Source organism: Bactrocera latifrons, unplaced genomic scaffold, assembly GCF_001853355.1.
Source record: "Bactrocera latifrons isolate USDA-ARS-PBARC rearing strain unplaced genomic scaffold, ASM185335v1 scaffold_515, whole genome shotgun sequence".
NCBI lineage: Eukaryota > Metazoa > Arthropoda > Insecta > Diptera > Tephritidae > Bactrocera > Bactrocera latifrons.
Genome location: NW_017537174.1, coordinates 15,017 through 40,104, shown reverse-complemented (window position 1 = coordinate 40,104; position 25,088 = coordinate 15,017). Strand labels below are relative to the sequence as shown.

The window sequence follows — 25,088 nt, the reverse complement described above, 5'->3', positions numbered from 1 at the left end:
TTGGCTTTAAATTCGGGAGCATTGTTAAAACTTTAAATTGTTCTTCCACAATTCCGGCCGTTTCCGATGGATATTCTCACGCAACCATCTGTCTCTCCAGAAAAAATTCACGATGCACCAAACCACGAATATCAATAAGCAGTTTTGAGCGCTTTGATGTGGTTTTTGGTTTCGCCTCATTTCCTTCCCTCCATTCCGATGATTGTTGAGGTGTTTGCATCTCAAACTCATAAACCCATGTCTCATCGGCAGTAACAATCTTCTTCATGATAATGGGATTCTCTCTCTAACACTTCCAGGCCCCATATCCGTTACTGTTTGATTATTTTTATTATTTGAAGAGGTCGAAGGTCATCCAGAAAGAGACAGGTCTTCAACGATATATCGACAGTCTTTGAAGGCTTTGTTTTTTTAATCATCGCTTGCCTTTTCCAACATTCGCAAGGATTCCTCACTCGAAGTGTGGTTATAAATACAAAATTTATGACGATTTCTTTGTACGATATTTTTATCCAGTGTAAAAATGGCAACACACTACTGAGTTGTATCGATTTAAACAGCTGCTGAGAGCGAACTAGTTCATGTTTGGCATAAAATTGAGGACATTCTTACCAATTTAGCAAAATCCATTTTTTGAAATTCTACTGTGATCGAATAGGAAGATGAATTTTGTTCATTTCATTCCTTCAAAATAATCCCCTCCCTCTCTAATACACTTATGCCAACGCATTTTCCAGTCATCACAGCACTTAAAAAAACCCTCCATCGTGTTGGTCATCACAGCCTTTTTCGATTCAGCTTTTATATTCTGAATTGAGTCAAAACGGTGTCCTCGGAGTGGTCATGTGAATTTGCTGAATAGCCAGAAGTTACACGAATGTAAATCAGCGAATAAGGGTTCCGGTACTACATTAGTTGAAAATGTGGCGTAAAGATCACGAATAACCAATGCAGTATGAGATGGTGCATTATCACTTTTCTTTGTTCAATAAATTCAAATTCAGACTTTTAAAGCCGCACAGAACGACGCATATCTCAATTACTAATGTCACTAAGTGCATTAACCACTTACAGAAAAAAATTTACCGATTCTAAAAACACGCAAAGTATAAATTAAAATTTCATCTTTCAATTTGATCACAGTAGAATCATTTACCCAAGGAATTTAAGTATAATTTAGGGACGCGTTTTTGTCCCAATGTACATATATTCTGACAAAGTTGAAGTGAATGTGTACAACAAGTGCAACATACGTGGTGCATATAATACATATATGTATATGTACCTACGTGCAAATAATTTTTTTTTTTTTTTTTCAATTTGTACAATGTACGAGTGTGAACATAATATGGCTGCTTATATGCGTTGAAGAAAAGAAAGTATTTGTTGTTGGTAAAGTTAATGGAAAACCACCTGAATGAGTCTAAAGTATTTGCCGAAGATGTAAAACAAACAGATTTCGAAATGAGAACAGTGTGGGCAAAACGAATCGCATATTAAATAAAATTGTGGAATGCCAACTATTTGTGGATCTTACATATTTACTTGAGGCTGTTATGAAATGACGGCTTGTATTACTATCAATTTTTCCAATTACGTCCATACCTGGATCTGATTCAAATTCCCTGTTAATTGAGTGCAGAATTATAGAACTTTTGGCCATTCAAAATTTCATTTCGAGGCTACAGTAACCCATATTCGAAAAAATTTAATGTCTATAAAAAAAAAATTAAGAAGTTTGTGTTGAAAAAATTGTTGTTCGCGAGTTCATGAACCTATTTTGATATCGATTTATATGAACTCAAGAGCAAATAGCATATTGGTACATAAATTCGAAGTTTTCCTTTATTCAGTGGTCTCGGTCTGCTGTAAGACCTGCCCCGTTACAGAGTGATTGACCGTTTCCTCACTGTTGCATCTCAACTGTAACAATTTCTGTTGAATGTTTTATATTTCCCTTATTCTAGGAGAGACTCTGGAAAGTTATTAAGCGAGGCCTTGCTTTATTTGAAGATTCTAAATTTCAGACCTCACAAAGCCTAGCGATAGATGGCTTTCAGGAAGTACAATTATTTTGCTTATAAATAGAAAATCGAATGCCGATTCTATCAAACAGGGATCCATGTTTAAAGATCTGACATTTCACATTCGCATTATTTACACCACATCGTGGTATAAATTAATAGAAAAATCATAAAAGTAGAATACTGGTGTAGTAACAGATAATATGTGTAGAATCGAATGTAAGACACAGTTTCATTGCCTATAATATTCCTGTTCATTTCGCTGCATTTACTGTTTACTTTTATTAAATTGTACTATTCGTTTAGATCAGCCTACTCAACATACATACGTACCTCTGCCAGAGAGTTATCACAGTAGTAGTTTGTCTAACGATTCTTACCATAGAAAAAAATGTAACAACGGGAATTCTCCAAAATTTTTGTTTCCAATGGGAAACTTGTCTCTGAATCGTAGCTTGTTAAAAATGATATCATAGAAAAAGTTGAAGAAACAGTTCTTGAAAAATGGTGTGTTGGATTGCAACGTCTCTTATGGATTAACTAAACCTTTTCGGTTAACGTTGCTTGACAACGTAACTGAAAAACCTATATTTATCAAGCTTATTATTACTGGTGCGATAAAGTGAGTTTATGATTACGACATCGAAACAAATCTAGCGAAACCGAAGCGAACCGAAAATATTACGACAAAGTCGATCAAAATTCAAGGGTGGTTGCCATTGTTTTCTTTAATTGTCGTTATCGGGTTATTAATAAGTCTGTAACACCCAGAAGGAAAAGTCGGTTTAGTAATGTCCGTCTGGCTCAGAATGATGTTGTTATACCCTGAACAGAGAAAACGAAGCTTGTAAGACCTATAATTGTATAATAGTACATATACATGTATCTATAAATGTACATATACATTGTATATGTATATAAAAATTAACAGCGAGATGTGTTGAGACAATTTAGCCAGATCCGTCTATCTGTTGGATGTCTGTTTGTCTGTGTATATACTAAATCTCTAAATTTTTGAGATATATGTAAATTTAAATTTTTCTCTCGTCCTTTGATAAGGTTTAATTGTTTGGATTATTTATAGTGAGGTCATCTAAAATGGGGTTGCAATAAAAGAAGAATATTTTGTATCACATTTTACTGGGTTCATAAATAAGACTACACCTTAAATATATATTTTCCCTAATGTAATCTACTTTTTCTGCCATTTTAACTTTTGTTAATTGTATTATTGTATTATTTTTTAGTATGTAAAATAGAATGGTATTCAGAGCACATTTTAAGTAATATATCAAGATTGCAATAAGAAAGAAACAACATAAAGCTTCTTACTCAATAAATATAAATTGAATTTATCAAGTGCACAAAATAGAGGTAATATTACAAAGCACTCCGGCTTAGATTAATACCATGTCGACTGCTAGACATGTTTTGATTTTTCTTTATTATTACTCAGGATCAGTAGCGGTCAGTGTTTTATAGAAAAAAGCCGGCAGAAAAATGTATATGATGTAAAATTGCAAGAAGAAGAAGCGAGCGACGCGAAACGAACCGAAAAAGAAATTTTATTGAAATCGAAAGCAAACGAATGCTAGAAAAGGAAAGAATCTGGGCCATTGAGACTAAATGAACGCCATAAAATCACATAAAGCCGATTGCAATAGAATGTCAATTAACCCAAAAGACGAGTGGGTGGGGCCGGCGTTAGCTGTGTGCCGAACTAGTGAACGGGCTGAGCAAAATACTGCTAAATCTAACGTGTGTTAGTGGTGGACAAAGTGGTTCACAAGTACCATTTAACAACGACTAATAGAATAATTTGTGCGTAGCTACACGTAGCACACACACAGACACACATTTGCGATTGTATTTACAATTGCCATTACGGAACACCAGCGAAATGCTAATAAACTGCTGACTTTCATAGAAACCAATGATGGAATTAATTCAGTTACTCGTATGACTGTGTGCTTCGTATGCGGTGCTTGGGTGTGCGTTTGCGCTTGTGGGTGATAGTCGACGCATAAATTTATGAAAAGAATTTGGAACAGATAATCGACTACGCTGTTTCTCTATATGTGCACGAGTTCATATTTGTGGCTAGCGGCTGCGGCCAGTGCCCAGCAGTCATAATTGAATAAAATCACGTACATGGGCTTGCAGCGGAATATGCGCGTGACACACATACGTCCAGACATGCGTGACGCATATTAATGATAATATAAATGCAACAACAATTTCGCTCAAATAGGACAATTGCTATCGAAATATAGTTTTACAAATTACTTATATTCGTATTTTTCTTCTATCTAACATTTTGATGCTAACTTGCCACTGTCATGGCTAAGTGTTGGCGACTTCCCTTTCGTTTGGGTGCCAGGTGCAGCAACAATCAAAAGCCAGCAACGTGACAAATAACCGAGAGAAGTTGCCGAAGTGTCGAAAGAAAGGAAAATAAGGCAACCACTGAGACGTCGATTTTGGCGCTCGAAGGCAGCGAGTCTTATACTCGAAGTGTTGATATTGCTGTGGTTGTTGCTGTTACTGGCAACCATGAAATTATGGGCAAAAAATTTGTTCGGTTTGCAAATGTATGTCGAAAAATCGAAGGCAAGCAACGGACAGTGCGTCCAAAAATCAAAAATCGAACGGTTAGCGGACGGGCAGTGGGCTGCGGTCAGCGGTTAAGGCAATCAGCATTGCGTAGTAATCACTGTAGTGATAGCAGCAACAAGGCATAGTACTAATGGCAATTTTTATATTGCTTATTTGAAATGCAACGTCGCGTACCTGACGCTTGACTCTGATACCACAAACCGTCCGCCAGTTGCTGGCTGCCTCTAACCTGCACCAATATGTGTGTGTTCGTACATGTGTACGTGATATTATTGGTTGCGTATTTTGGCGTTTGCATATTTTCTTTCTTTCCGATTTCTAGTTGACAAAATAGGAATTGGAAAGAGTTGGAACTTTTTCGGCTACGAATTGCCTAAGCGCGTTAAGCTGCGACATTTCATTACGCCACAACTCAATACACCGCAATACGATTAACTGCATTCCGATTTTATAGATTCACCTCGTATAAATACTCGTGCTTGGCACTTAATCAATCACAAAACAATTTCAACCTTCAAACGGTGTGTACTGTGTGATCAACCCACAACAAAAACGGATTAATTAGTTAAATTAATTAACAAGAAATCTAATAATCAAAACAAAATGTGTTCAAAATTCGTTTGTGCCGTACTCATCGCGTCCTACGCCTGCATCGCTGCCGCTCTACCCTCACTGCAACAGCTGGATAACAGCGAAAAGGACGTCATTGGTTTGATCAATAGAATCGACAGTGCCGACTCTCTCCCACTCTTCGGTGGTCTGCGTGTAGAACGCTCGGAAACTGGTCGCTCATTCGGTGCCTCCGTCAAGGGTGTTGAATCGGTTGATGAACGCGTCGAACGTTATCTAGCTACACACGAATTGAACTTCGGTCTGCCCGGCGATGAGGATGAGGAAGCCGAAAACGAATACGCCGGCCGTGCCATGGAGGGTAAGAAGAAAAAAAAAAAAATAAAATTAAAAAGTTGTGGAGTGCAAATAATATCAAAAAGTGAAAGAAGGCTAATTTTGTGGCGAAATTTCGTATCATAAAACAGTTTTGGAGTTGAACAGTTAATACGTCAGTTATTCGAACTAAACAAAAAAGAGTTTATTGCTCACTCAAATATAATAATTCATAACAGTTATTAGTCCAGAGCTTAAACGCAATCAAATGTGATAATTGCCCAAAAGCTTAGGTTTAGAATATAATTCATTTTAAAATATTTGTGAAAAGTGTCGTGCTGTTTATTGACAGGATAATTATGTTCTACTTATTTAAATTGAGTTTACAAATTTTAAATTTTTTTTTAATATTCAACTATTTGATTGCTTTTCTTCTTTTCAATTATTTCACATATTAATTTTGTCATATTTCACTTTTCATGCATACTTTACAACATGCACCACTTTTTCAAGTAATTACAACCATTACTTTGTTGCACCCATACCTTCTGCGTCAATTATATCGCTGGCCGAAACTAATGGCAACATAAATACAAGTATAAACTCGAAGTCGGTGGCACGTTACCACTGCAGTGTCATAAATCAATGGCAGCAAGAAGCAATTCGCAAACCGCTATAAATGTCGCCTACTAGCCGTGGCACAACAGGTTCATTCACCACTGTGGCACCATTTCCAATAAAAAAAACTTTTCACAATAACTTTTATACGCTGAACTTCGACATCACCTTAATTGAGTAATAATTGTAACGGTAATTATAGCCGGCATGTACGGCTTGACGTTACTGCAATGCCGAGTGCCAATGCTGTTCTACATGCACAGCGACGACAGGCAGCTAGAAAATGGAGCGTATGCAAGACCTCAGCAGACAACAAAAACAACACAAGAACCGGCCAAAGACTCTTCTGTCTGCGATTGGCAGTTGAAGTTAGTGTGATCAAAATGCAATTGTTGCTGCACAAATGGCATTAACCTGCACGCATATACTCGTACATTTCCAAACACATACGTGCGTGTGTGTGGCTTGTGTTGGCAATCTAAAAAGCACAAAGACCTTTGTAATCTTCGAGCTGAGCAAGTAATGATAAAATGAAATACCGTTATTTAGTGCATATTGCTCATTTTTTATTCTCTCCCTACTATTCCAAAGCAGCGCCGCTAAGCAAATCAATTTCTGCACAGAAGCTCACGTTTTCCTCTGCTTTTTTATGTGATTCTTTGAGCATAGTTTCTCGGGAACAATTAGCTGAGGAATTCATCATTTATTAACCCAACTAAATTATAATATTATATTATATTATAAGGCATGTGTTGAGCTAGACCTTAGTACTGCTGGGAAGCAACATCACAAAATTTGTGAGCAATATTTATAGCACTACTGAGAAGTCGTGGTTGCGCTATAAACGCCCTAGAAACCTTTTTATTATGCTGACAAGCCGTCAAATTTTCACTTATGCCTGTTAATACTTATAAAACTTTCGCCAGCAATGTTGGGATGTGAACGTTTACCCCTTTGTGGCATATTACGAAAAGTTCCGTACATTTATTTAATGTGCTATTAGGACACGATTGCTTTCAACTCTTCAACACCAGTCTTTTGACAGCGAAAATAAGTCCAACGCATGGTATATACAACATATTTCATTTTTGCGGTTTTCCAGAATACTTTTCCTTGCTCAACTAAACATTCCCTTCCTCAGTTCTGCAAACAAACTCAAACCTTTCTTCACACCAAAGGAGCAGCCGTCTTTGGCGTAATATGCACAACTTTGGCGAGTTGTGGCGCGTTATACTTTTGTTTTGCCAGGCAAAGCGTTGCTTCGTTAATAAGTCGGCGCTGTAGTGTGCTTCACGGCGCATGAACTTCAAGTCATCAACGCGAAATTCATAAAGGAAATATTTGATTTATTGGTAGCTTTATAAACATTTACGGCTGTGGCTCGATCACATATACAATCCAACGAGTGTACGATATCAGTTACCACATCTTACAGTGGACGAAATGTATTCCCTTATATTTAATACATTCATCAATTTCTAAAGTGATGCAAAAAATCTTCAAAGTCCTGTACTACTTTAAATTTCCAAGGAAAACATTGCTCCTTCTCTACAACAAAACTTTGGCAAAAACCAGAATTTCTTGGTAAAAGCACGAGTAGAGCAAAGGTGAAACTTAAGCTATAAAGCATGCAACAAAATGAACCAACGGCGTTGTACATGCTTCATATAAAATGTAAGCTTTATGCTGTGTTGACTTGCAACAGTTTGTGGCAACAAAGTTGCACATTAGAATCACTCCAAAAGCACGATGGTGTCATTAAAAATATTGTTTTCGAGAATTAACCAAGGCTTTATACCATTACAATGGAAACAACACGTAACTCAATCAAACGTATTCCGAACTGCGCTTTTATTATTAGATGAAAGCAGAACATGCCTGCCGTAGTTATAAGTACTACATATGCATGGCAAAGGAAATGTCTCTTAACTTTGAATTGCCGCTAATTTTATCCAACCAACGTTATTCCAGACCAAAATAGCAAACTAAGCCCGGCGTAAGCTTCAAATTCGTTCTTAACTAACTTAAGCTGTTGAAAATTTCAAAAACTTTTTACCATTTTCTTATCTTACTCCACCTAACAACTCATACTCTGCTATTCGCGCCTCCACCTAACTAGCGCACCTCAGTAGTCGGTAAAGCAGCAGAAAGTTTCTTCGAAATTAGGTGCTAACAATGTAGAAAGTCATTGCTTATTTTTATATCGCCAACAAAAGCCACCACTGTGTCGTCATGCTCAGAAACTTCCGCAGTTTTCTTATTACCAGAGTTGAGTGGGTCGCGGTTGTGTGTGCTCCGGTGCATTAGCTGTTTGCATACTTTTAGGATTCTCTTGGGAACCACAATTTCAGCAAACACTCGCTTTAATCCGCATACAGGTTCTGCAACTACTACTGCCAAACTTTTCGCTAGTTTCGCAGAATAATTCCTAAAGTGTAACCCAAATTAAACTTCAATGCCATTAACCGACTTTCCACATAATATTACAATGTAAGTGGAGAATTGTTGCCTCTCACATTTAAGGGCATCCAGCGTATGGGCTCGTTTGCAGCACATCATTATCGCTCAAGTTTTGTAGCAAAACTTTAGTAGTATAGCATAGCTTCAGGCGATCGGAAGATGGCAATTCCAAAATGATTTTGATTTGTCACAATTAGTGTTTATGATACGTATATTACAACTTTTTTAACCCAAAAAACTTCAAAGTTAGTATTGCTTTTTGTTATAGACAAATTAGCATTCCATTTGCCTATATTAATGTGACGTAAGTTTAAACTAGCCGCAACATTAGCTAACCGAAACTTTTCATTGCAGAATCCCGCAGCAAGAAAATGAAGAAGATGCTTTTACCTCTGCTCCTGATCTTGAAGTTGAAGAAGGCTGTGCTCTGCAAGATTGCTTTCAGCATCGTCAAATTTATCTCCCTCAAGAGTTTGGCCATCTCTATTTTGGCTCTGATCCTTGCTGGTGCGTAGCATTTTAAAATTCGACCTGCTGAGCTTGCCATTCCCCACTAAACTTTTGTACTTGTCATTTTAAAATAGGCGCCACTTTCTTCAAGGACTTGTTGGGCAAGAAGAAGGAACACATTACCACCGCTTACATCACTGGCAGCCCATTGAACGCTGAGATCGTGCACTCCGACTGGAACCGCAATGGTCAAGCTGCTGCCTCTGACTTGGCCTACAACCAATATGGCTTGGCTCAACCCTTCTAAATGGCTATAACAGCACAACTGAATCGACAACGGCACAACCCGCCGCTAGACTACTTTTAACTAGATTTACACATCTCCTCCTCCTCTTCCTCTTCCTATCCCTATCCTATTATTGAATACTATGAAAGTTGATCATTTTTCATATTTCCATATTTTTCTATTGATCAACATAAGAATGACTAAATTTTAGTTAATTTATAAAACTTTATATTTATAAATATTTATTTGTAGTCGAGTACTTAGTTTTTAGTTAGTGAAAACTATGCGATACCAAAAACAAAACAAATGAAAAGCAAAAGCAAATGCAAAAATGCAAAACTGAAAAATTCACAAAAAAATAATAAATAAAATCGAATAATATTTATTTCATAAAAATACATACACAAATAATCTTATTTATTTTAATACTTTGCAAAAAAAATGGAGACGCCCAGGGGCCACGGTCTCCACTTGCACTTGCCAATCAATCAGTAACATTGTAGTCACCGCTTAAAAGTCGATTATTGTTATTACTAACCCATTAGGCAGTAATTAATTTACATTTATATTATATGGTATGCAACTTACAGTTTAATGACTGCCATGCATAATTAAATTGAGGTCAGGTTCCGTTAGTCATTTCAGAATAAAACCTTTATGGCTTTATTGCTCGAGTTTTCGTTGTCAGTTATTTGCAACAGGTCAATCTGCAAATTCGCCTTAACACAATTACAGCCAGAAAGAATGTCATTAAATCACTATTATTTGCAGATTCATGTAAGTTACCATTAGCTTAACTCTTAAGCACTTCTGTTTGCATTGAAACCGCATAAATAAAGTTCATTGAATAAATACTTAACATCGACGAGTTTGAGCGATATTTATGATATGTTGCTACAGAGTGTTACTGTTTTTTCACCTGAAAGTAATCGAGTTAGGTACACATATAAATGATAGAGATGAAGAGACGAGTTGGAATCCGCGTGACTGTCTGTTCATCCGGCTGTTTGTCCGTGCAAGCGAATACTTGGGTTAAAACAATGCTACAATAACAGATCTTGGTACATGTATTCCTTGGCAAAAAAATGAGGACAAGTTTGGATCAAAGTTCGAATTGCGAACTTGCTATCGACCATATTGGTCAAACTGGGAGATATACAGCGTTTGTCTGTAAAGTAATAGGACTGAGTCGTTTAAAGAAAACTTATTGAACCAATCGTTACAATTCTTTAAAAACTTCCAAAATCTGCTCATTCGGTGGATGCAGCGCTGCCAGCGCGGTTTCGAAGCATTGAAGGCGTCACGGAAGGCATTCTCCGGAAAAGCCTTGAGACCCGGCCATTCTGGCAAGGAAACAAAAAAGGCGGGATCACATTTGAGCTGTAGGACGTCTGCGGAAGTGTTGTCATGGTGCCGCGCTATTTTATCGGACCCGATTGACCCTTAGTTTGAGCCTCTTGAGGACTTCCATGTCAAACTTGGCCTTGATGCCTTGTGCAGGAGCAAAAGATTCATGGTGGATGATACCTTTGATGTCAAAAAAGGCAATGAGCATCGTTTTCACTTTGCATTTGCTTATTCATCAGCGACCTCTTCCCGGCCCTCCAAAAAGACTTGGTGCCACCGAAACACACCATTTCTTGCTAAAGCAACAGGTGAGTAAGCCTGCCTGAGATCATATTAAACGTCTCTGTCACAGATTTACCGAGTTTCATACAGTATTTAGTCGCGTAAATATTTTCTAAGCAACGCTGAATTTTCGGCATGCACCACTCATAGAAACACGTCGCGCGAAACTGACCAGCCGCCCGTTAGCTATTAACGCCCTCTACCGAATCCAGTCGATGCGCGCACGTTCCGAATACAGTCGCAGTGGAAGGAAATCAGTCCTATTACTTTCCGCACAAACCCTGTAAATTCAGATAGAATCTTCTTCTAATAATAGTAGTCATGTATGTCAAAAATTACTTGAATCGATTAATACCCTTAGCCCCCATTTACCTAATGAAAAGTTTGAACTTCCTTTTGACTTTGTAACGAATATGATTATGTTAATGAAATCGATAAAACTTATTTTTCTAATAACGTTTCAAGTTTATGTAAAAAATGGACAACATCGGGTGAAAACTTGTCTTATATGCAATTTAACTAACAAGGCTTATGCACCTAAAGCTATTTCCCGGTCTTCGATTCTGACAAGTTGCAAGGAAATAAAATGTTCCGTTATACCCAAAGTTATCTCTTCCTTACTTGTTTGTAAATATAATTTATATTTTTTTCTGATTTGATGAAGCTTTTTCTTTTGATAAAGATACTTTCAGCTTAATCGAAGATCATCAATGTTGAGAAGTTGTGGTTAATTAAGAAAAGAGGAGCCGTCGCACCGAAAATAAAAAAATTACAGTACAAGAAGATTTAAAGCAGAAGATAATAGGTCCATTGGACTATGGCTATTGCTCAAACTCCGGGGCTACAAATAGCAAAAGTATCTGTGGAATATTGATTTATCGACAATTAAGAATCTGATCTGTTTTTTATATCCGAATAGATTAGGGTTGCCACAAAGTTTGTAACACCCACAATGAAACGCGAGCGTGAATGACGTCGGGCAGGGAAAATAAATATTGCGCTCTATTTGGTTTGAGAAGGCATTATAGAATAGTGTCAAAATTGGACGATGGGCATGGCATTTAGGTGAAATCATATATCTGAGGACTTCCTCGACCGATTTCAACTAAATATAATACAAGAATCCTCTGATATTCTTATTCTACAACATCGCCTACTCCCCATATAAGACAATTTTAAATTCCATCTGATTCCTTCACATTCCAGTATAAATATAAAACATTATTTAATATAACGGTATGAAACTATATATGAGTCAAGCCTTTGAAGTGTGCCACCTTATGACGAAAAATTTTTCAAAAAGGATACCAAGGTATAAAGTAGGTCAAGGACCTGTGTTGACTTTTGACCGTATTGGTTAGTGTGTGAGATATATAATTGAAATTGAGAGAAAGTCCTTTCCTTGAGTGAAAACTTGAACTAGGTAACCTACATATCAGAATTTTCAATCACTCGGTTGACTCCATGTGATTGGTGATTTTCGGTTTTCTAGGAAATCTTTTGACGAATAAGTATGTCGTTCAGTGTGTAAGTTATACTCGTATAAGGTTAAATACATTCAGGTGTTGGTAACACTTTGTTATTTAAATGTTGCGACAGAATTTAGCATTCATTATTTAATGAAATCGTGAATGGATGACAATCAAATTTGGTATATTATTTACTCATATAAAAGGTATCTACTCACTTTGTTTTATTACAATATTTTACTTTGCGTCGAATAAAAAAATATTAAATCGATCCTTAAATGAGAAATATGTGATATAAACTCAACTGAAGAAGCTAAGTTTAATATAATGAGTTAATGTAAAAACATTATCCAGAGGATCGCAATTTATTGCATTAGGCATATAAGGTTTTGACCAAAGTCTACCCAAATATTATTAGTATTCAGCGGAAAGCCACATAATTCTTAAGAAAACTTGTTTCAATAAATTTTTTAAAGTATCACAAATATTGTCATTTGAAAAGTGGGGTAGAGGAAGAAACAGACCGATCAAATTAATTGGGACATTACTGAGATCTACTTGAGGACATACTTTCAAGCAAGTTTTTAAACAACCACCACAGAGATGTTCGGCATAAGGTTATACAGAATATCCAAAACCAATCAGTTAATTTTCATAATCTATCTCACATATTGACTAATACATGTATGTACTATATATTGTAGGGGTCATATGGAAAGTCGTATATCAGGATAGGGTTTACCTGAAAGAACATAATATAATTGGGTTGGCTTGAACCTCATCTTTTCCCTTACTCTCCTTAATATTTGACCTTTCTATCGAAGTAAAGGCCTAGCTTCTTCACCTTGTCAACAGGTTGAAGATGTGAATCCTCGAAAAGGGGGAGAAACACTTTAACAAATAAAACCATTTCAGTTTCACATACGTTGACAGCGAAGCCGCTTCTTTCTCTCTCGATGTGGAGAAATGTGCCAACAGCAAATTCTTTCTGCATATATTGTACTTAATGTATATTTTTTATTTCTGTAAGTATAAGGTTACCGCATTTTGGTTTTAGTGCCACCAAGAGCTTTTTGGCTCAAATAATTTTACTATGTGCAACTTGTAGCAAAGTAAAAAAATACGAAAGAGCTTTTATTTCAGTGTTGATAAAGTGACCGTCCCTCTCTTTTAAATGTAATGTTCTCAAGTATACCAACTACTAGTATTTTGCCTTGCTTAATGTAATTAAAACTTCGCACTAACTATTTGTGAGTGGTTTCTGCATTTCAGAAGAAAGTTTGTGTGCTTTAGCTTTCCCGTTGAGCTTGCATACTAACGGAAATAGAAGTGCTGAGAAGAGCTTTTACGAAGAGAAAATATGAAATGAAAGCAGTTAAATGATAGCACAGCTACGTTGATAATTTCCATTATTAAAAAACTATATCCATAAATATAAGTCGTAGTTTTTAAACTCCCAATAAAAAAAACTTTCACTTCCAATTATTGCATAATTTAGCGAATCGAATGAAAAGATGTAAAGAAAGGTGGTTATTCTCAATTACAATGTACATAAAATCTGTTATAAATTGCTTTCATCGCCGTCTTAAAACAAATTTCTTTCACTCATAGCTATGCACTCTTTAAACTGGAGTGATTACATAACTAATTGCTTTCACTAGTTTTCTATTGGTTGATCGTGTTCAAATATTTAAACGCGCTTTTCTTGGTCCTTCTCTTTCAGTTTCTCCAAAGGCAAAATAACTAAAATCGAATAAAAATTCGTAACATTTCTACAATAAGGTTTCCGCAGCAAAATAAAGTAACAACAAGGTCTATATCACGGCATTTTAATTGGCATAAGAGAGCTGGATTACTAGACGAACTGATTGATATATATGTATCTTTCTGAGCACTCCTATGTCCGCAGTCCCAATCATATATCGTGCAAACGATTTCTTGAAGAGAAATTGATGAATCTTAATGAATCTTGGTTTCGATAACATATACAAGCGAATACCTCATTAAAGTCGTATACCGCTATCTTCAGAACTACTTAGTTTTGTTTTTAGATTAGCATATTTATAATTGATGTTACTATTGTAAATTGATGAAGTGTCAAATAAAAATGCAAATTAATTTTGTCCTTTGATCTTCTTCTTCTTAATTGTCATAGTCACCGCTTACGCAATTATAGCCGAGTTAACAACCGCGCGCCAGTCGTTTCTTCTTTTCGCTACGTTGCGCCAATTAGATATTCCAAGTGAAACCAGGTCCTTCTCTACTTGGTCCTTCCAACGGAGTGGAGGTCTTCCTCTTCCTCTGCTTCCCCCGGCGGGTACTGCGTCGAATACTTTCAAAGTTGGAGCTCATCGTTCCATCGAATGCGATATTCGCCGTGGCTAACGCACAAAGGACCATAAATCTTTCGCAGAACTTTTCTCCCGAAAACTCGCAACGTCGACTCATCCGTTGTTGACATCGTCCAACTCTCTGCACCATATAGCAGGACGGGAATTATGAGTGACTTATAGAGTTTGGTTTTTGTTTGTCGAGAGAGGACTTTGCTTCCCAATAACCTACTCAGTCCGAAGTAGCACCTGTTGGCAAGAGTTGTCCTTTGATCTTAGGAATTTAAAATTAATTATTGTTTATTGCAACCGAACCAAGAGGTATTGGTTAAGGTTTCATCGCATGCGTCAGAAGAAATGTTAGCTTAAGCTTGCAACACAAGTGCTGTCGGTTTGTTTAAACATCTTGTATAGTTTGTTTGATTCGCTCTTCTCCAACGCTTGGTGAAATGGCGTCACAATTTTTTATTATATGTCGGGTAATAGAGAGCGTTAGGGTTCCTAAAATCTGTACATATTTTTTATAACCTCATCATACCACTTACGAAAACTTAGAGATGTACTTACGATTAACTTTATACCAAAAAAAGTGGTAAATTTGTGAAATCCCTTTAATAAAAAAAGTTGATATCTTCTTGGAACAACAATGTATGGTATGTTGGTGCCTAATGAATTTATTGAAGAACTTACCCTACTACTTAAAAAATAATGATTTTCGACTTTCCAGTTTAAACATTAGCTTAGTCATTATATACTCATTAATATTATTTTGGATTTTCTGGTTGGCTTTATTATTACCAGTCGGTTATTAAGAGTTATCAGTAACAATAAGCGAAATATCGTTCAATATATTTAATATAAGGCTTAATGATATTCGACCCTTGGACCGTATAAGCAATAACAACTACTTGCTTAAGATATTTTTAATATAAATTTAGTCTATTTGAACCTATTACTTATTGGACTGCAGATAATATGTAGTTGCCCATGAAATTATATTTAATAACAATACTTTTGTACAAACTAACCACTGTGAAACGGCTTCGATGACATTGTTGACAACTACGACGTCCAACTATTAATCAACGAAGCACGCGACAATTGCTGCTTTACATTAATTACATACATAACAGTTTAGACACCCCCGCAATGTTCAACCAACACTATACTTACTATACATACATATATACAATGCCGTTTTCTTCATTATTAGTTTTTCTGTAAGAGGGAGTCAAATCACTACATTTTTATACTCTCGCAACAAAGTTGCTAAGGAGAGTATTATAGTTTTGTTCATAATATGGTTGTTTGTAAGTCCTAAAACTAAAAGAGTCAGATATAGGTTTATATATACCAAAGTGATCAGGGTGACGAGTAGAGTTGAAATCCGGATGTCTGTCCGTCTGTCCGTCCGTCCGTGCAAGCTGTAACTTGAGTAAAAATTGAGATATCATGATGAAACTTGGTACACGTATTTCTTGGATCCATAAGAGGGCCCACAAAATGGCGGAAACCGAAAACCTATATAGTGTCATAACTAAGCCATAAATAAAGATTTTAAAGTGAAATCTGGCACAAAGGATCGCATTAGAGAGGGGCATATTTGGACGTAATTTGTTTGGAAAAGAGGGCTTGGCCCCGCCCTTTACTAAGTTTTTGTACATATCTCGGAAACTAATATGGCTATGTCAACCAAACTCTACACAGTCGTTTCCTTCAGACATTTCCATATACAGTTCAAAAATGGAAGAAATTGGAGAATAACCACGCCCACCTCCCATACCAAGGTTATGTTGAAATTCACTAAAAGTACGCTAACCGACTAACAATAAACGTCAGAAACACTAAATTTTACGGAAGAAATAGCAGAAGGTAGCTGCACCCAGACAGTTTTTTTTTTTTTAATTGAAAATGGGAATGGTGTCGCCCACTTATGGACCAAAAACCATATCTCAGGAACTACTCGACCGATTTCAATGAAATTCGGTATAGAATATTTTCGTAACACCCTGATGACATGTAAGAAAAATGGGTGAAATCGGTACACACCCACGCCTTCTTCCAATATAACGTTCTTTTGAATTCCATTTGATGCCTTCCCTGTATAATATATACATTAGGAACCAATGATGATAGCGGAATAAAACTTTACACAAATACGGTATTTGAGCTGAGGTATCCCTTGTGGAAAAATTGTAGTGTTCGGACTATAACTTTTCAATACAATTAAAATAAATGAAAATACAATTCAATACTCAAAGTACACAAATTGATCTAATCTAATTAATTTTACAGCAAAATAAAAAAATATGTAAATGACTTATAATGAAATCTCGATTATCACTTTATCATGCGAGAGTATAAAATGTTCGGTGACACCTGAATATCACCCTTCCTTACTTGTTAGTATGAAAATTAATAGTAGGCGGGCCGGGAGTGCTAAATTTGCAGTTACTGGAGCGTCATGGAGAAAGTCTAGGTCAAGTTTTCCATTTTAGTGGGGGGAAGAGCGGGTGATAATTTTCAAAAATTAAAAAAAAAAAAAATAGTCAAATAAAAATACTCAAGCGCGTCAGTCATTTATGTTATATACGCGCATTCTATTTCTGATAGTCGATATACATACATTAATCTGACAATCAATTCAAGGGGGAGGGCCGTAATGAGAAGTTAAAAAAAAAGTTATTCGAGCGTGTCAGATTTTCAAAGGGAATGTTAATAAACCTCTGAAAAGTGTGCCATTTAAATTTCTGACAATTTCGACATGACCAAAAGTCATGACTGATTTTAAAACTTGTAAAAAAAGGTGACCTTGAGATACTCGACCGCCCCAGATTTTTATACAGGGGGATGAACTTGATGTCAGAGTCTTCCCAAAAGATTATCTGACAATTATATAGAGGGTATCGTTAATCTGACGGTTTAAAAGTGGAAGAATTCTGTTTGGTTTCTGTTTTTGTTACAGAATGAAATAAAAGCAGTGTATACATATGCACAGTGAGTGCCACTCAAAATGGTAAGAAAGTGCTGAATGAACGTGAAGAGCGTTGGATTCTCAAAAAAGTAAAATTTAATCCACGTCTAAGTGCTCCAAACCTTCGAGATATGTTAGCTGAACAATTTAAAACAAAATCTAGTGCAACAACTATCAGGAGGGTTATTCATTAGGCTGGTTTACATGGAAGAATTGCTCGGAAAAAAACATTCGTTAGTGAGAAAAACAAGAAAAATCGTTTAGAGTACGCTCACAACTACCACATGAAGGATTTTGAGTTCTGGAAAAAAGTAATATTTGTGGACGAATCTAAATTTAACTTCTCTGGATTAAAATGTAGGGTAAACGTATGGCGAAGACCACATGAAGAGCTGGATCCGAAGCATCTTCGACCTACAATGAAGTATGTGGGGTGTGGGGTGCTTGTTCGACTGCTTCGTGAAAGGGAATATGGACAAATTCCAGTATTTACAAATTTTGCGAGAAAATCTAAAGCAAAGTCCAAATAAATTGGGTGTAGAGAGTACATTTCACTTGTATCAAGATAATGATCCGCAGCATTCGGTTAATATTGTGTGAGAATGGTTACTGTATAACTGACCTAAAGTCTTAAAAACACCCCCGCAATCTCCTGATTTAAACATAATTGAGAACTAATGGCATAAATTGGAAACTGAAATCCGGGAATGCGCAATATCAAATCAAAACAAGTAAGGAAGGGCTAAGTTCGGGTGTCACCGAACATTTTATACTCTCGCATGATAAAGTGATAATCGAGATTTCAGGCGTAGTTGTGAACCGATTTCATCCATATTTGGCACATGTCATCAGGGTGTTAAGAAAATATTATATACCAACTTTCATTGAAATCGGTCGAGTACTTCCTGAGATATGGTTTTTGGTACACAAGTAGGCGACGCCATTCCCATTTTCAATTTTTAAAAAAACCTGGATGCAGCTTCCTTCTGACATTTCTTCCGTAAAATTTAGTGTTTCTGACGTTTTATGCTTGTCGGTTAACGCACTTTTAGTGATTTTCAACATAACCTTTGTATGGGAGGTGGGCGTGGTTATTATCCGATTTCTTCCATTTTTGAACTGTATATGGAAGTGCCTGAAGGAAACGACTCTATAGAATTTGGTTGACATAGCTATAGTAGTTTCCGAGATATGTACAAAAAACTTAGTAGGGGGCTTTAAAAAAAATTACCTCCAAATATGCCCCTCCCTAATGCGATCCTTTGTGCCAAATTTCATTTTAATATCTTTATTTGTGGCTTAGTTATGACACTTTATAGGTTTTCAGTTTTCGCCATTTTGTGGGCGTGGCAGAGGGCCGATTTTGGCCATCTCGAACTTATCCATGTTATGAAGCCACGAAATACGTGTAGCAAGTTTCATCATGATATCTCAATTTTTACTCAAGTTACAGCTTGCACGGACGGACGGACAGACGGACGGACGGACAGACAGACATCCGGATTTCAACTTTACTCGTCACCCTGATCACTTTGGTATATATAACCCTATATCTGACTCTTTTAGTTTTAGGACTTACAAACAACCGTTATGTGAACAAAACTATAATACTCTCCTTAGCAACTTTGTTGCGAGAGTATAATGGCTTCATGACTGCACTAATGGAAGAGTGGGGGAAAATACCTCCAGACTACGCAAAAAAATTAGTGGAATCTATTCCTAATAGGTTAAAATCAGTTATCAATCAAAGAGGTTATCCCACAAAGTACTAATTTCTAATTATTTAATGATATTTTTATGTATTTTCTTAAATTTAAATAAGTGGGCCACTTCATGTGGTTCATATAATTCGATGTAAATTTCTTGTTCCAATGAATATTTTTACGTTTGTTTTTGTTGGCTATTGTCTAAAAGTTAAGACAAATAAAAAATAAAAAAAATAAAAACTTAGCTTTAGTGTTTATAACACGTTTTGTTAACTTCTCACAGGTGGGCACTCACTGTACATATACGAGTATATGTAAAGAAAATTGAAGAATTTATTAATATGAAAATAGATATAAATATTAAAAAAACGTCACTCATTTTTACAATGGATGTAAAACTGATCGCTGTAAACGGGGGAAAAAATAGAAAACCCCACAAACAAAAAAAAAACCCACCTACATACACACCTCTCAGCATCAGTACGCTTGACCTTTTGTCGACGATTTTACCTGTATCGCCCATTGCAAACTGTCAGATTATGGGATTTTCGTGATTCTGACAGAATTACCTTTAAAATGAAAAAAAAAATCTATCGTGATCGAGTATTTTAAGGTGACGTATTTTTTTTACAAATTTGTCACCCTGCTATTTCTCTAAGTCACCCTCAAACTGTCAGAACATTAAAATATGCACTCGTCTTCATGCATTTAATTTACTATGTCGATCGATTTTTTTCTCTAATCCGATGAACTCCCCCAACGCACCCCACCCCATAAAATGTTTTTGACACGCTTTAGTAATCCCCGCCTGGACTCCCCACTATAATGAACACACCTGAGTTGTCGGGAGGTCTTCTGCATGTAACATAAACAGATTTTTCATTTACTTTAAAAATATTTCTCATTTTCGTTTAACTATTTTACCACTGTTGTTTTGATCAGTTTCTTTTCAGTTTCACTATTCTCTTGGCGCTCATCATAATTTGGTCTTTCTCATATTCATCACATATAATTTGACCGTAGTCTCCATTTTTGGCAATTTCTCACATATTGAAAGGGAATGTTATACAAGAAAAAGCTAAGGGGGCTTATTTCCCGTTCCCTCTTCTAAACTGGTGGCTTTGCAGTAAAACTTTCGTTTTCAAAACATTGGTAGTAAATCCAGCTCTACATTGTTGAGTTGAAGGGGGTTTTGTGGTTTAGGTTGACCACCCAACGGTCCAACAGTGTGTACACACTTCACTGCCTTTCTGAATTGCTACTAGTGCTACTGTCACTTCTTTGGTTAATGATTTTTAATTGCAATTGAGAGTTTTCCATTTTCTTTCACACACTGCTGATTGAGTTTGAATTATTCTGCAAATTTGTATGCGAAGAGAACACCATATGAAGAAAATAAAAATTTTATTTGAACATAATTAGGTTGGTATAACGAACTGCTTCCGTTTGAATCCCTCTCTACCTCTCTCTTTCTTTCTTAATGCTAGGTTGTTAAGCTTTCCACTGGCCCACGTCTTGGTCTCTCGAAGTTCCTTTCTTCTGCTGCAGTTCCGCTATGCTGCCACAGTGAAAGGGAAACAACGCCAACAGACCGCCGCTGCGACTGCAGCTATCTTAAACTTTATTACCGCCACAATTGTTGTTTTACCGCAGCATTTTTTCTGTCCAATTTCGTTAACAACTTTTCGCCGCTTTTCTGCATTGCTTTTATTATAGTATAAAATTCAGATCACTCTAATGTCGATCAACAGTCGGTACTAAGTGATAGTGTAGCATACAACTCACAGCGGCATTCATAGCTGTAGTCCTGCTTAAGTAGCCAATTCAAAAGGATATAAATCAGTTCGAGCAAACATGCTGCCACAAAGAACTATGGAATACTTATTTTATTTGGGATTCTTCATTCTGTTGTTGAGATTTGCCGATGCAGATGCTGCTACTGTACGCGCTTTTGAAGAGCCTGCCAGCGAGAATAGTCTGAAGGCACCACCCGCCTCACATTCCAGCCCCACCGAGACTGCAGGCACGAGCAGCAGCAATAGCAAACGTGACGTAATGAAACGCGCATTTGAAGAGTGTAAAACACAGTTGAGCTGGATGTGCTTGAAAATTGAATTTGTGAAAATTATGGAGCGTTTGATGGAAAGGGACGAGCTGAAACTAGTGCCTGGCGTGAGTGTAGTGAGAAATGCTAATGCCACGGAGGTGAAGAGCAACGACTTAATGGCAGGTAGGTAGGAAACTGCAGGTGTCTAGAAGAGAAATCAAAATTGATCTGTGCTTTTGCACATTCCAATATAATGTAAAAGAAAATAAGTAAGCAAAGGCTAAGTTAAGCTAAGCTTAAGATAAGCTTAAGATAAGTTATATAGTGTCGCTCAAATTGATCTACATATTTTAGGCATACACTATTATGAGTCAATTTTCTTATTTTCATTGTGATAACTAACATATTCGGCGATATATGCGGTGCAAAGTCACCCCGATGTTTGAAAATCTTTATCATAAATATATACATAAATAAGACATTTTTCGTACAAAGTTTTATCCCGATATATTAATTGTTTCTTGATTTGTGCACTGGAAACTAACGAATCAAGTGGAATTTAGAATTGTGCTATATGGGGAGTAGGCGTGGTTGTTGTCCGATTCCGCCCATTTTCACAATGTGACATAAAAATGTAAGAAGAATGCCACGTACCATATCCAGCGTTCGATTTTTTCCCCTGCTCCCATAAAGCTCTCTCATACTATCTCTTTAAAAATTTAATGTCTCTGGCGTATTTAGTTATCGAGTTATCGCGCTTTTAGCAGTTTTTAATAATACCGTTATATGGGAGAAGTTCTTATAAAAATTACATATACTCAGAAAAGTGGCCACGCCTACTTTTTCAAGAATTTTTTGCTTATATTGAAAGTCACAGACTCATCTAGCTGTACTAATATGTTTTATACACGTCGGTCAAAATTTTATTAATGAGATATAGGATGGATTGAGACTCAAACAAAGATCAAGAAGTGTAATATATTGAGTTGTTGTGAGAAACGTCAACCGAATCATCGAAATGTGTTATAATAAGATATGAGGTTTGGAACAAGGCTTAGACGAACTTCATTCATATTCAACGCTAAACGACAAAATTATTAAGAAAACTTGTTCTCCTAATTTGATTAAAGCATCACACATTTTAACCAACTTAAGCAATGTAAAAGTGGGTGAAAAGTCGGAAACCACTACTTAAGCTATTTTACGAACAAAAATAAGTTTTGGCTGATTGCATTCGCTTTTCCATTGCCCGACTACACCCAAGAACATATTTGCAAGCAATTTAATAAAATAAAACGTACACACTGACCAACATATTTGGCATAAGGTTTATTAGAATAACAAAAATCTTTATATACATATGTGAGGTATATGGAAGTCTGAACCATTCCTAAACCAATTTCACAAATGAGGCATTAGGTTATATTCAATATTACACATTCAGTTAATTTTGCTAAGTTAACTTACATATTGACCGATATATACGGTATATAGCCAACCGGAAAAAATATAGCCAGTTGAAAGAAGATATGTGGGAGACAGGGGTAGTGTTGACATGATTTCATTTATTTTAAACTGTCTGTGTTTCATTAGTTGTATGGGGCTAGGATGTGTTTTCACCCGATTTTATTGATTTTAAGTACAAAGATAAATTTTTATCAGAAAAACACGTTCTCATAATTGCATAATAAAATATGCGGCATAAAGGCAATCGGATGTTCGAAAATATTTACATTAGGTACATTTGGGCTACGGGAAGTCCCGATTCAACTGGCATTTTCGGTAAAAAGTAAGTACCAAACCAAACTTTCAAGGTCATGAACCCTGAAACAGATGTATCTCACAAGGGTTAGGAGATAATTACAATTATACCCTCTTGGAAAGAAGTTAACTTTCTAGAGTATATTGAACCATAGAAAAAGGACAAAAATATTCCCTGCGGATTACAAATTTTGCAAATTTACTAAGTCATAATTTCAATAATTTAAATATCTCAGTCGCTTTGGAACGAAGAAAGAACTTGCTAAGATATCCATTAATTAAAGATCCATTCAAGGTTTGCGATTTTCTAACAGATTTTTAACCGATATTTTCTATTTGAATTAATTGACTTTTTCCTATTGAGTCTTAACCAAATCAATAAATTAACAGCTTAACTTTTGATTCTGAAATACCTGTTCCCTTTCTATATATATAAATTACCAAACTTCCTCTAATATAATCCTATCCTATAATTACCTTTTGTAACGCCAAGATATAAACTATCTAATAAATCCATATATTTGTATTTTCTCACATTCGATTACTACAGAAGTTGCACGAAGCTACCCGAATGACCCTAACTCACGTCTCAATGGATATATTGTGAATAAATTGAGTAGTTTCCTGCAAACACACTTTCTCCGTTTCAAATTGATCGACAGCGAAACAATGGCGGAAGCTCATTCGGCTGTGGAGACAGGACGTAAAGGAAAATTTGGCAAAAAAGGTGGTATGGAGGCGCTCATCGCAGCAGGTCTAATGATGAAGGGTAAGCACCATTTCCTCCAAACTAAGAACTTCTCATTTACTAAATATATTTGTTCAACTTAGGAACTCTGATGGCCATTGGTATGGCTGCTGTGGCGTTAATGGCTGGCAAAGCACTCATGACGGCACTAATGGCCTTAACACTATCCAGCGTATTGGGTTTGAAGAGTTTGGCTTCCGGCGGTGGAAAGTCCACAACATACGAAATTGTTTCCAAACCCGTATACACTTCAAGCCATTCGCACTCCTATGATGAAGGACACAGCAGCGGACACGGACATATGGGAGGTGGCCACAGCGGTAGCGGTTATGGGGGTTACGCGCGGAGCCTCAATTTAGAGTCACCGAATGAGCTGCAGTGAAGAAGCTTACCATATTTAATTCAAGCTTAGTTTTAATCTAGTTTGTAATAAATTATTGAACGTTTTATATACATATTTAGCATAAAAGTATTTATTCTAAAAATAATAATTCTCTGAAATCTTCTAATAGGCATTTTTGTGAATATCGTACTACCAACTTCTAACGGTTGCAAATAATAATAATTAATTTATTCTGCATATATTGTGCAGCCAAAGCTTTTATCACATAACATAAATTGGATTCACTCATGCATGTCAGTGATATTGTCAAAGTAATTGAATAACCAGCATTTAGCCATAACCCAAAGTTGGGCCTATTGTATACTTGTATGTATATTTGTCGAAAACCCTGTGCCAGTGCTTTAACTTTGCAGGCCAAAAACAGCCGACTGGCCGGGGCTCTTTAAAGTTGTGTAGAATATTTTCTTCTTATTGATTGGCGTAGACACCGCTTACTTGGTTATAGCCGAGCTTACAACAGCGAATGTTCTGACCTCATTTTCAAAACAAAAGGCAGATAGCACTACATATTTTAGTGTAAGTAGTTTCTCATTGGAAATCCATTAGAAATCACACCCAGAAATTTTAAATGGTGGACAGTTTTTAGTCTCACTGTATATGCGTATGTTTAAATCGCATACAAATAAGCGACCAAAGCAACATTAAACGAATATACTTTTAGGCGTTATGTGTCTGCCTGATG

At 36.3% G+C, this 25,088-nt stretch overlaps 2 protein-coding genes across 2 annotated transcripts; both read left to right on the top strand.

Annotated features, from left to right (window-relative positions):
- Positions 1 to 5,132: 5,132 nt before the first annotated feature.
- LOC108973985 lies at positions 5,133 to 9,703 on the top strand. The gene is made up of 3 exons (XM_018941558.1): positions 5,133 to 5,571; positions 8,958 to 9,110; positions 9,188 to 9,703. Exons 1-3 carry the CDS (start codon positions 5,244 to 5,246, stop codon positions 9,358 to 9,360), a joined length of 654 nt encoding a protein of 217 aa, XP_018797103.1. The 5' UTR covers positions 5,133 to 5,243; the 3' UTR covers positions 9,361 to 9,703.
- An 11,511-nt stretch (positions 9,704 to 21,214) lies between these two features.
- Positions 21,215 to 24,432, top strand: LOC108973988. Its single transcript, XM_018941562.1, has 3 exons — positions 21,215 to 21,677; positions 23,806 to 24,024; positions 24,087 to 24,432. Exons 1-3 carry the CDS (start codon positions 21,302 to 21,304, stop codon positions 24,383 to 24,385), a joined length of 894 nt encoding a protein of 297 aa, XP_018797107.1. The 5' UTR covers positions 21,215 to 21,301; the 3' UTR covers positions 24,386 to 24,432.
- The last annotated feature ends 656 nt before the right edge of the window (positions 24,433 to 25,088 follow it).

Coding starts and splice junctions, on each gene's coding strand:
- LOC108973985 (XM_018941558.1), top strand. CDS start 5,244: ATGTGTTCAAAATTCGTTTGTGCCGTACTCATCGCGTCCTACGCCTGC. Junction 5,572..8,957: donor CGCCGGCCGTGCCATGGAGG/GTAAGAAGAAAA, acceptor TTTTCATTGCAG/AATCCCGCAGCAAGAAAATG. Junction 9,111..9,187: donor TTTGGCTCTGATCCTTGCTG/GTGCGTAGCATT, acceptor ATTTTAAAATAG/GCGCCACTTTCTTCAAGGAC.
- LOC108973988 (XM_018941562.1), top strand. CDS start 21,302: ATGCTGCCACAAAGAACTATGGAATACTTATTTTATTTGGGATTCTTC. Junction 21,678..23,805: donor GAGCAACGACTTAATGGCAG/GTAGGTAGGAAA, acceptor CGATTACTACAG/AAGTTGCACGAAGCTACCCG. Junction 24,025..24,086: donor AGCAGGTCTAATGATGAAGG/GTAAGCACCATT, acceptor TGTTCAACTTAG/GAACTCTGATGGCCATTGGT.